General features: G+C 37.2%; 1 protein-coding gene across 8 annotated transcripts in view; it reads right to left on the bottom strand.

Moving 5' to 3' along the window:
• Positions 1 to 291: 291 nt before the first annotated feature.
• Positions 292 to 13,498, bottom strand: part of LOC139968781 (synaptotagmin-7-like) — an 89,464-nt gene continuing 76,257 nt past the window's right edge. For all 8 annotated transcript variants that reach the window (XM_071973159.1, XM_071973183.1, XM_071973201.1 and 5 more), the window contains 2 exons: positions 2,040 to 2,154; positions 292 to 865 (listed from right to left, as the gene is read on the bottom strand). In XM_071973159.1, coding sequence (XP_071829260.1) covers positions 555 to 865; positions 2,040 to 2,154 — 426 coding nt within the window. In that variant the 3' untranslated portion in view covers positions 292 to 554. The remainder of the gene's footprint in view (positions 866 to 2,039; positions 2,155 to 13,498) is intronic.

The following is a 13,498-nucleotide window of genomic DNA, read 5'->3' as shown; positions in this document are numbered from 1 at the left end:
ATTATTTACTATCACTTTACCTCACATTCTAATTAAAAATATGTTTCATATCAACATTCCCTAAATTTCATGCTTCCCTTGAACCTGTTTATCACAGTTGAACAACAGAACAAAAGAAACTGAACAAAAGAAAACAAAAGAAACTGCAAACTTATGAACAAAGAACAAACTTATGAACAAAAGAAACTGCATTTCCATGAACAAAGGTAAATGCATTTCCATGAACAAAGGGAAATGCATTTCCAGTAGCAAAAGAGAATGCATTTCCATGAACAAAAGAAAATGCATCTCCGTCCATGTCTCCTACACAATCTAGACTATTCCTGTGGATATTTGTGAGATGGGATGTGAATAATTCGGTTTCCTTGCTACCACCTCATGCATATGCATCATCTTCCTAATCCCCTCAGCTAACGAAGCTATAGCATGCTGTGTTAATCCACTTTCCTCCATGCCCCATGCATAAACATTGCACTTCTCTCTCCTGGCCAACTAGCAGTATTCACGTTCTGCATATGTTCTCATGCATATTCAGCAATCACATCTTTGGCCAATCAGCTCATGTCTTTCAGTACATGCCACTGCGCCACAGGTGTCCTTGGTTTTTGAAGCATATTGTTCCAATGTTCCTGCTCGGAGGGTGATGACCGTGGTCCGAGGATTAATCCCCCGATCACGTCATTTCGTGATAGTTTGTCCTTGTCCATGACAGTGATGACAAACATAGTGTCTCGTAACCTCTCTAACTGGACATTGAAGACAAAGGACTCATTATAGACGGGATTCAAGGTGCTGTATTTAATCGACGTTTTCACTTTCTCTATTTTCTTTGATTTGTAAGTATGCCAAATTTTAACATATGGATCTGCGGAAAGAAAGAAAAAGTAAGAAAGTGTGACATTCAAACGTAAAGAACCAACGTCATAATCTCGACCAGGTTTAACTTTATATAGTTGCTTTAGGATTTATTTAGTTGTTTTCCAGCACAGCAGTGCACACAGTTTTCTGTAGTAGTTGTGCTTATAAGCTTTTATTATTTTTATTATTATTATTATAATTAGATCCTCCTCAATTGAAGTTTAAAAAGAAAGGAAAATAAGCCTGATTAAGAAAATGGTCGTTAGTGTTTGAAGAACAAGTAACCATTTGGAATGTGTCAAGACTTTCCTTATACCAATTAATCAGAGTTAATTGTTGTATGTTTTAGCCAACAAATCATCCATAACACAAAAGATATGATACATAAACCAAACATCGGTACTCTAACATAACTATATAGTTAAGTCCTTCTATTTAATATGACAGAGCATAATCTCTGTACATTGTCTGCACGGTGTGAGTCTTCAACAACACTCCAACCTCTTCCCCATCTCTGCTTCATATGTTAAGCTGAATCAATCCATTCTCATGTGAAACCTTGAACATATTACTATACACCAAGCAAACTATTTTAGTGCATAACAATATATATATATATAACACATGTCATTGAGCTTGCAGTATATTTCTCTGTCAGGGTGTAAATCAATTGTAGGGCACTCGCTCTAGCTACAGTTATTAGAATTTGAGTTGAACTGAAACTTCGGATCTAGAACTTCACATCTATATATCTTTAAATTTGAATCTAACAACCCAGTTCCAATATTAATCTCCAACAAAGAAAACAATTAGTTGTGAGGTTCCTAGCCATCGTGATCTTTATGGATGTGAGGTTCCTAGTCACATGATCATTATTTGCTGATGTTCTGGCCACATTATCGTGATCTTTGTGACAGCAAATACGTTCAAACTTCCAGTCTGTAATTCTCCCAAAATTGTGTAATTAACAACTTTATCAATGGAACATATCTAGTTTATGATCTATCGGATAGTCCATCTTTAATCTGCACACAGTACCATCAAAATTGGTGGCTTGATTGGGAGGCCTAAATTGCCAAGCAGTGCCTGTTCCGGAGGACACATTCAAGCAGAAGAACAGATTCGGTATGAAAATTCTGCTTACATATATCCCAAACTTAAACTTTTATTCAGCCATGTACCTGATTTTCCAGAAATATCTTTGGCCATCAGGTTCTGACATTTGATGATGATGATTGTGACTCTGTTAGAGGCAGGAGAACAGCAGAGAGAGAGTAGAATACTACCCAGCTTGCCCTGATGATAAACAAAACATAAACAATGTTAAAATACATATGATATCTTTATGATTAGCTGCACTGTACATGCAATGGCTGTTGTACCTGATCTGGAAGAGGAAGAATATTGGCTTGTTCCATTTCTGAATGAGGAAACAGATACAGTTCTGTACATAATCATTCCATTGGCATTTTTTTCCTGTAATGGGAATGTAGAGAGGTAACATTATCAAAGATCAATATTTTCAGAAAAAAAATAAAGACAAAATAATTATCGCAGGTGTGCAAATGATATGTAACTTAATCAAAGAGAATATATTTAGAAGTGAAGTTGAGGATTAAAATGATTAATATGTACTTTTCTTTCCACAGAAATTCCTTCTTATGGAGGTCAACTCTACCAGCATTTGAGTCTGATAGCTGCCCACCCACCCATACAGTTCTTTATAGCTCTGATCATGGAAGCCACCCTTAGATAGCTCTGATGGAAATAGATACAGCTATCCTTTAATCACTTCCATATCTTCTTCCATACTGTTATTTTGTATTGGATAGTTGTAAGTGATAAGATATCATGCTGAAAATGATTTTCTGGTGACAAACCACGTGAAAAATATTCAGCACTGCTAGTTGAAAAACTGATCTCATTATCCTGCCCCTAACTTGAGAGATGGTTGATTGAATGCAAGCTATATTTGACTGGTTAAACCTTCAACTACTCCAGAAAGTTTGATCACAATAGATGGCCTGTGATGTCATCTGGGCAAATGCTCTTCCAATTTAAGTTGACTTTATTATATAATTTTATTATATTTATATTATTATTATTATATATTCTTGTTGATAAATACTTGTAATCCAATACATTTGGAATGTTTGCTTAGCTTTCGATGTTTCTTTGTACTTAGAATTTCATATAAATTACTTTTTGTAGAAATTTTTTTTCCCTCTGTGGTTAAATTGTTTACTAATTATAAAGAAAAACAAAGACTTTTTCAGCTGAATTGACCTGATGACATCAACCATTTTGCTGTTGTCCGATGCATCACAAAATTTGAAATATTAATATCTTTATATTGAAAAATGCTATGAGGATGTGTTTTGCCTAAAGATTCAGAAAAATTTCCACCAATTTTGCTAAGCTACCACAATCAAAAGAAGAAGTCTGTTTAATTTGATTGCCCCTTGTGTTCCTGGTGCAGTTTTGATGCCGTAAAAGTGACAATTTTATGTGTTTGGGAATAAACTTAATTATTTTCGGTCGCTGATCAAGTACTGTAAGTTACGAACATATGAGAAAGGAGAAAGTATGCAAAACTCAGCCTTAAATAGCAAACAACTTTGAACAAATAAATGAAAAGCAGAAAAGATTATTCTATGGCTAGTTTAGTAATTATAATGTAGTCTCACACCTACAGGCTAACCAGAACCATTTCCTTAAATTATGGTTTAATTTCCCATCAAAAATGGCACTTTTTTTTATCAATTCAATATTTAATTGTCACTTGACAATTAATTGAAATATGAGAATATTTCCAGTTTCCAATTCAAGTTTAATTTTATGAGTATTACAGAGAAAATACAAGCTCTGAACTCCCTACAATGGCATTGAACTGTAACAATTACAACCAAACTTGTAAGTCTTCAATGAGCAGAAGTTTACATAGGCATTAAGCTATATGAAGGGCTCCTCTGGAAAGCTTCTGCACTGAGCAGGACTACCCTCATTAAAGATGACAATAATAAAAATAAATAAAGAAATAATAATATAAAAAAATATATATAAAAAAATATGTAAAAATATTTAAAAAAAAAAAATAAAGAAAAAATAAATAAATAAATAAATAAAGAAAAAAAAATATGAATCCAAAGAGACTCTTAGAAACTTTACTCTTTAGGTCAGTTTCTCTCTCTATCACTCCCTATACTGCTAGACATTATAAACATGATGAAAAAACTCAATTAAGATTAGATATTAAATCAGTTCAATAATAATAATAATATCATGTTATTTTTAAGTTTGGGGAAATATCAAGGTTTGTACTTTATTATGTAAATTAAAATTTGACCAGTCAACTTGTCAAGCAAAATATTCTACATTATTATGGGTTTTTTTATGTTAAATATTTAGCATTTGAAAAATTATAGAGGGCAACCTGAATGGGAGCTTTAAAAGACGAATTCCTGACCTTCTGCTAGGAACATATAATTGGATCCAATTTTGCAATCTTTTGACAGTGTAATATTCCAATATATAAGAAACATGGTGAAGCTTACAAAACTTCAACTATACAAACAGGTCAAAAACATAAACTCAACTGTTCCTAATCCTTTAAGCAGGACCATACCTGATATATATGTATACACTTTCATATGCAATCTTCAAACAGTGATGCTCTGAACATCTTTACAGGTCAATACATATACTCTGTATATATATAACTGTTTCCATCCTTTAAGCAGGACCATACCTGATAAATATATGTATGTATACACATTTTGCATGCAACCTTCAATCAGTGATGCTCTGAACATCTTAAATACAGGTCAATACATATACTCAACTGGTTCCTTCTCATCAAACAGGACCATACCTGCTATAGGCCTATATACATCAGGCGCGTATCCAGGATTTTCTAACCCGGGGGGCGCGAATTACTATCTAAGCGGAGCGCCACCATCGGTTGGCGCGCAGCGTACAAGAAAATTTCTGGTTTTGATACCCCCCAGATCACCGGAAACGGCACTTCTCGGGCTTGAAATGACCAACCAGATGTACACTTTTTGCCTGAGAACCAAGTATTTCCTAATAGTTTTTTTTCCATCTATAACCGTTTTGAAGATTGTCAACCCGGCACACGTCATGTTCGACCTGATCGCATCTCCTGTGGGTCTTTGCTTTTGTAGGTGATTCTACGTCGCGGCCCACAATACCCGTCAGCAGGCGCGGCGGAACGGAAAAATTATTGGGGGGGCTATTGTGTGGACACTATCTAAGCGGAGCGCCACCATCGGTTGGCGCGGAGCGTACAAGAAAATTTTGGGTTTTTTCAAACCCCCAGATGGCCGGAAACGGCACTTCCCGAGTGTTTTATGCTTCGAATACCTACCCCTAGAATATGGGTCTCAAGCCTGCAATTTCTCAGACTGCACGAAAGTCTGTAAAAACATTGTAATTTGTATATTCGATTGTGTTTTAAGAGAGTAGCTATTACTCGAAGTGTACTCGCAAAGACATTTTTGAGTGTAGTAAGGGCAGTGGCGGAGCTAGGGGTATTGGTTGGGGGGGGCAAGAATAGTCTGTAGGGGCGCTTTCGACACTATCTAAGCGTAGCGCCACCACAGGTTGGCGCGGAGCGGTCAGAAATTTTTGAGTAAAGACACTCCCTAGATTGCAGGAAATCACCCTTTCGGGCCTTACTAATTTGCAGATAAACGGAGAATAAATAGGTGTCGTCGCCATTTTGTCGGAAAATTACACCGACAGAATATGACAAATGTCAATAGGTATACTAGAGCGCAATAAAATAGTCAATAATCGCGAATAAGTAAAAAAATAGTGAAAAGCTGAAAAAGGGCGCCAGCAGTCCATTTGAGTCCGTCAGGGGGGAGGGGGGCCATCCGCCCCTGACTGTATATATGGACGCTCCGCCACTAAGTAAGGGGATGTTGGAGAACTGGCTGAAAATGAGGCAAGTCATTGGCCTAAGACAAAGTTGTGTTACGCTTACCGGTACTTACACTAACTTCTTCCACTTTTCACGGGGCGTGAAGACGCGGTTGGGGTGACAATGTGGTCTATAGCCAAGGGACGGGCCGAGGGTCCCCCAGCAATTACTAAAATTATTACACCTATATAGTATACGTGTGCATCGGACAGATCGACAAGTATGCATTGAAAAATGGGCAGATGCACTTTTCGGAACCTTGGTAAATATTGGGGGGGGGGGCTTATCATGCATTTGCCCCCTCAACTTTTTCATTGGGGGGGCTGAGCCCCCCAAGCCCCCCCCCCGGTTCCGCCGCCACTGCCCGTCAGCCCCACTTTTCAAGGTTTTAAGCCCCAAATTTGTTCAGAATTGGAAAATTCACATTTCTCGTGAATAAGCTCACTTGAAAACATACCCATAATGTTGTACAAAATTTCATCTATGGACAACCAATATAGAAAAACTTCCTTGAACCCCTAACAGACCGGTCAAAATTGCACGAGTAGAGGGAAGTGTGATGCAGAATGTTGGTCAGAAATTTTCGAAAATTCAGACACAGTTAATTTATTGGTGTAGAAATATTAAACCTCTTATAACGGCTATTATAAAACTTGGTTGAAGGAAATGAAAAAAAATAGCAGATATTTCCTTCAACCGAACACTACACACATAGGCGTAGGAGGCGCGGCGGCAGTGGCGGAGCTAGGGGTATTGGTCAGGAGGGGCGAGAATGGTCTGTAGGGGCGCTTTCGACACTATCTAAGCGGAGCGCCACCACTGGTTGACGCGTAGCGCACAGACAATTTTTGAGTAAAGATACTCCCTAGATCGCCGGAAATGACCCTTTCAGGGCCTGGCTAATTTGCAGATAAACGAAGAATAGGGTGTCATCGCCAAATTACACCAACAAAATGTGAGAAATGTCAATAAGTAGATGAGAGCGCAATAAAAAAGTCAATAATCTAGAATAAGTAAAAAGTGGTAAAGAGCTGCAAAAGCGCCAGCAGTCCATTTGAGTCCGTCAGGGGGGGCATCCGCCCCCCTGACCGTATGGACGCTCCGCCACTGCGCGGCGGGGGTGCAGCCCCTATTCGCCATTACTAATGTAAAAGAGAGTTTTGACATAATTGGACCTCCATGCTTTTTATACATCTACATGAGACATGTCGTTGTTTACATTAGCATCCCGCGGTATACTGCGCAATTTGAACGGACCGTACTGTACATGATGGCATGCGATGTAATAACCGATGCTTGCTTATATGATATTGACATTGACACGTTGAACGCGCGCTTCGCAGCGAAAATTTTTGGTTATTTTTTCAGGCAAGTCGGACAGTTTTGAGGCTTTTCATCCTGGAACGCCATTTTCATGCTCACTGATATGATGTGATATCTGCTGTTTGTGTTACAAATTCGAACAGGCGCGTAGCGAGGAATTTGCCAAGGGAGGGGCGAAGCCTGTAGGCAAATTATCTAAGCGTAGCGCCACCATAGGTTGGCGCGAAGCGTACAAGAAAATTTTGGCCGAAAATGCCTCCCAGATCGCTGGAAATGGCACTACCCAGGACTATTTGTTAGCGCGAAGCGTACAAGCAAATTTTTGCCGAAAATGTCTCCCAGATCGCTGGAAATGACACTTCCCAGGCCTTGTAAGTTGCATCTAAGCACTTTCTATTTTGAAATTACTTAGCGATATCATTTAAAAAAATGCTGAATGGGGGGGGGCGGTCGCCCCATCCCAAAATGCGTCATATTCCCCGACGACGCGGTCGAGTTCGAGACCAGCCACAGTTGGTTTCATAGCACAATTCTACACAGGCGTTATGATAGACCATATATAGTATATATATAGATCATTAGTGAGAGAGGAAAATGGAAACGTCAAAAAAATGGAGTTGTCGGTGTAAGGGGTAGGGTGAGGCACACTTTTACGAAATCATTGATCCGTCACTGGCTACCCTTCAGCACTGTAATGATGTCACTGTTTCTCTTTCTCTTCCCGGTGTCTTCGCGTTTTTCTTTTACTCCCTCCTTTTCTCCTTCTTCTCTCTTTCTTCTTTTTCTTTTCCCTTCCTTCCTCTCCTCCTCCTCTTTTTCCCCTCTTTTTTCCTTTTTTCTTCTCTTTTTTTTCTCTCCTCTTTTTCTTACCCGGGGGGCGCGCGCCCCCAACGCCCCCCCCCTGGATACGCACCTGTACATGTATACACTTTCATATAAAATCATCAAACAGTGATGCTCTGAACATGTTTACACACACTGCATGATGATATAAAGACATTGTACTTTCTGTACAGTTACATAGTAAAAAACTTGCAATAATACTCTTAGCCATGCATGACAAGGATTGTACTTCATGACAGCAGGTGAACATGTTAAGATGTGACCTTGTCAACCAGCCCAAAGAGAAACCTTAATGGTACGTGTCATTGTGTGCAGTATGTGTACAAATTTAGAATTCACTCATGGCTGGCGACCTTAGAGATGCTGGACTGTGCAACATTGTCACTTGGCTGGCTCTGACATGCTAAGACATTGGCACAAAAATAATGATAATAAATGATAATAACGATCATGACTGATGATAAATAATAAAGTTCTTTGTTTGCCAATGTATATATAACATACAGTACTATGTTTGCTTTGTTACTATCCAAATCATAACATGATCAATTCAGCAAAACTAGGCCACACTTGTTTCATGTTTGGACATGTCGTTACAAAGTAGATGTTCCCTTACCTATAGCTACTGTGTATTTAACTCTTTTGCATGAATGAATTATTTCCAGAGTATTAATGCCATAATTAAAGGCTCCTATTTATGAAAGAAATTAAGTATTGCCAGAGTATGAATGCCATAGTTATCAGCACCTATTCATTAAGTATTGCCAGAGTATTAATGGCATAATTATAAGCGCTTATTCATGTATGAAGTATTGCCAGAGTATTAATGCCATAGTTTCCAGCACCTATTCATGAAGTATTTCCAGAGTATTAATGCCATAATTATAAGCTCCTATTCATGAAGTATTCCCAGAGTATTAATGTTTCAATTATAAGCTCCTATTCAAGAAGTATTGCCAGAGTATTAATGCCATAATTATAAGCTCCTATTCAAGAAGTATTGCCAGAGTATTAATGCCATAATTATAAGCTCATATTCATGAAGTATTGCCAGAGTATTTATGTTATAATTTATAAGCTACAAGACCTTAAAGCAGGAGAATCTGTACTTTTGCAGTTTTATTATCAACTAACTTTGCACCATTGGACAAGATACATTACTGTATTCCCCTTACTGCAGAACATTTGAAAATAGTACGACGGTAAATCTATAGAATACCAGAGACAGGACCGTGGCTATAAAACTAAGTTATAGCAATGAAAATGATAACAGTAACTTGACATCTGTTATCCGTTGAACGTTGCAGGCCTTTTGAACTTATCTGAATCAAATATTGATATTTCCAGAAAGAAATCACTTCATGTCTTCCAAATAACTTCATTAATAATAATGATGGATGCAGTCTAATTTGATCATCTTTGTTCAAATTGTCTACATCTAAGCCATACAAACAAGCATTGAAAACAAATCTTTAGGGACACTGTATGAAAAACTGGAAACTTAAACATTTAATTTTCACTCAGCCCTGGCCTGTATGTAATATTCGTACCAATTATTCACATCAAACCAAAATACTGATCGCTCATTTCAAGATATGAGTATGCAAATTTAGCTCCACTGTACCATTCACACAGATATTTCTGACTTCAAATTGCAACTTAGTAGCTAAAATATCAAAAAAAGCTAAAATTTCAATTTCCATAATGAGGGTGAGATACTGTAGTAGTTTGCCTTTGAAAGAAGTACAATTCAAACAGCTAGGATAAACTTGTTTATATCTCATAATGTACCCCCCCCCCCCCCCCCCACTCTAATTTCTGTTACCATCTTCAATATATTTTGTTTAATTGTAATAACCATTTCATTTTACCAAAGTTGAGAACACAACAACAACTTTCACAATATTTTCTGTCATCTTTAGATTGGAGCCTGTTATCATGGGAATATTACATTGTCAGGTTCCATTTTAAACAAATTCTAAGAGGGTTATTTTCACCAAAAACTTGACATTTTTAATACAGATTTGGAATTAAAATCTTTCTCGGCTCAAACTAATTCCCAGGGGATGCATAACTGAACAGTTTGAGGCAGCAAATCCAGACTTGGCTGAAAAGAAATTTTGGTGATTGCATAAAATAAAACTGACCAATAATTACCTTGAAAATATCAGATGGTATCTGAAGGTCACGTTTGATAGACACAGTAATCAAATACCCCCCACCCCCCCCCTCAAATGTTCAAAATTTATCCCTCTTTTTTGGTCTCACAGGGAATTCCAACTAAGACAGTAAATTACCCATTAACCCAGTTCAAACGGGTTCACAAGGTTTTCGAGCCCCACCATTTACCAGTTCAGATGAAAGGCTGCCCTCTCCCAAAGATGATTTAATTACTTCACAGAATGAAGCAGTAAAGGAGGATGGAAATCCGTTCTAAGTCTCACAATAAATAATCGATGAGATATGGTATTGCCCACATGTACACTCTGGTAACCTCTATTTTAATGTACAGTACACTGAAAGTCAGGGAAGGTAGGTCGGTGCAGTCAAGAAACCAACAAACCGGGGGAGACTGATTAAATACACAAATCTGATTGGATTTATTCAAATTAGTATTTTATAGGGAAAGTGGGCCAGCAGACCTATTCAGTCTTATTTGACATTTGAGTATTATGCAAATGAACTTGCCTGTCATTATCAACATACATAGTATCAGGACCTCAACCATCATGAATCATATACAAAATACATGCAGACACTATAAAACCTTGAAGAAGCAAATTTCATTGTCATAATTTACCCCAAGAACGGGCGTAAGGTACTTGAAGTCACAATGTAGCAGGCAAAGGTGTATTAATAATAGATAATATTTTAATACAACTGTACTAGCAAACTCTTGGTTGAATATCTTTTAACTACCTTTCTGTGGCCTTTTTTTCTCAGTTTTCGTTATCAAAGGGAAGATTGCACAGATGGCAACCCTACAATATCCACATGTATGCCACACTAGGATCACACAGTGGAAAATGATTGGATGGTCAATAAGAGAGAGTAGAGAGGAGGGGGAGTAGGGGCGGGGGGGGGGATGGACTGGAAACAGGAAAGGAAGGGTTACAAAGAATTTAACATTTCCAAATTTCAACATATAATTAAAGTTTTCAAAGGAATTCCCAGCAGTACTAAACTTGCAAATTATTGCAAACTATTTGGATGGAGCTTAATTATAGAATCAAATGACTGAATACAGGGAAATGTTAGGTGGGCGAGATTAAAATAGTTCTTGAAGTTGAACAGCAGTGACTTTCTTAGCATACATGCAGGCAATTATCAATAACCTGAGTATTAAACTGAGTATTAAATTTAAGCCAAGCTTCCATTTACAGCATTACTGATATCTGTGTAGCGTTCGATGTTGTGTCATTTTGGAACTACCCTTGACGGTGTTTATTTTCATGATGTAATTATGTAGTCATATGACAATAAAAGTGTTCATGACACCTTTTAGGAGGAAGGCAGGCGTACAAGTAATGCGACTAAGAAACTTTCTATATGGCTGCAGTAACAGAAATAGAAACATCCATAGGTACAGCTTCATTGCAAACGGCCTCAAGCTGTCTGCATACGTGAGGCCTGCTGAATATCACACTGAAGTTTGGTTATGTCAACAACCTGGATAACATATTCAAGAATGTCTTCAGAATTTAAAACAGTGGGTGTTTTAATACCCTCAAGACTATGCTAACGGGTAATCACATTTTACAGAGATCTCCAAAGCTATTAAATGAATGGTGTATTTGAATGAACGTTTCAAATATTTAATGGGGTAGAAATTTGATTGAATGTTGGTGACACCACTGGGACAGGGTGATCACAATGTCTGGGGAGGGTCACCTGTGATTAACTCAGAACATTTACCTGTATACCACAAAATTCAACACTGACCACTGTAAACTGACCCTTTGGGAGACTGTCCAATTGTGTCAGGGAAATAAAAATGTCACAAAATCTGAACTTATTTAAGTATGAAACTTCATCAGTACATACTGTACATCCATCATATCAATCTACAAATTTCATGTTTGAACGTTTTCAATTTGTAAATTGCATGTAAGTGGTCAGAGCAACATGTAAACCCTCTCCCAAATATGATTTAACATACAGTACTACTGCAAGACAATCATGATCTCATCATTGGAAGGTAACAAGATCAGAACCCAACAACAGAGAAATTATTTCTTGTTCAAAACCATCTCAAAAATATGCATAGTCACAGAAGTTATTGACTTTTAAGACGGTGTTTAAGGTACTTGAGATTGCGATATTTCTAGGACTAGACGATGAGCTGAAGTTACTGTTTCAGAAATCTTAATACAAGTAATATGATACAACTTTAAGCACTTTTTTTTTCATTCTTTGGGTCCGATTACCCAGAGTTCTAAACATAACAGAAGAAGATTAACATGCCCTTAAACATCAATTTAAGAGGCACCAATTATATTTTGTCTTTGTAGATATTAGCATGATCAAATTTCTTGTTGTTGGCAGCATCTTAATGAATCAATTCCAGTCACATCAGAGGAATGTCGGCTTCCAAAATACAGTGTTTGTAGTCACGTCTGGCAGACATGTAATCTAGTCAAAGAGGGCTTAAAGTGGGCTTAAAGTGGGCTGAACAGTCCTTGACGGGCCACTCAGACATGTGTCTTTGATCCGAGGCAGCCAACTACAAAGTCACCCCTAGAACAATCCAACAGAATTAGATCCGCTGTGCATATATATGTCTCATTACAAAATTCCAATGCTTCAGAGTGTATTATTTTTTGTCCACAAAAGATGACTTTTAATCTCCACCACAGAAGACTGTTTTAATGAACATTTGATCGTTAAGTTTTTGCAATTTGGCAATTTTAATTAGAATTTTTAGAATTTTTCAACAAAACAGATTGGTTCTTTATCTTTTTGTTTTACAACAAAGCACTTTTAACTACAAATTTGACAATTTTTTAAAAATAAAATGGCTCCTTTTTACGTACACTCTTCTGCTATTTCTGTTTGTTTCTCCTTAGTTATAATTTCTTTTTCAATTTTCAACCCAAACTTGGGCAACTATTTAATTTTACAAGAGCACACTTTTCAAGTTACAAATTAATGGTGGTAAAAATTCAGAACTATAAAGTTATTACCCACAAAAGGGGCGCTTATAATTTATATAAGGGGTCACAAAATTTGATGAATATCTGCTTCAAGTTTGAGTTTGGAGGGCGATGTCTGAAAAATATTCCCCCCCCCCCCTGCAATCAGCTGGGCCAATTTGTAATATTATAAAGATGATTATCAAGTTTGAACCATTGATTGCAGGTCATATCAAAATTATTATAATCTTTCTTTCAATCACCTTTTATGTTTTTCATAGTTAAAATTACATTTGGTGGAACTATTGGCTTTTTAAAAATTTATTTACTTAAAATAGTATTTCAAAGCAGGAACATGCCTAGCTATGAACCAGCGCACACTGTTAAAACCTTTTTC

Source organism: Apostichopus japonicus, chromosome 1, assembly GCF_037975245.1.
Source record: "Apostichopus japonicus isolate 1M-3 chromosome 1, ASM3797524v1, whole genome shotgun sequence".
Taxonomy (NCBI): Eukaryota; Metazoa; Echinodermata; class Holothuroidea; order Aspidochirotida; family Stichopodidae; genus Apostichopus; species Apostichopus japonicus.
The sequence above is the reverse complement of the archived record's forward strand: the minus strand, read 5'-3'. Positions and strand labels throughout refer to the sequence as shown.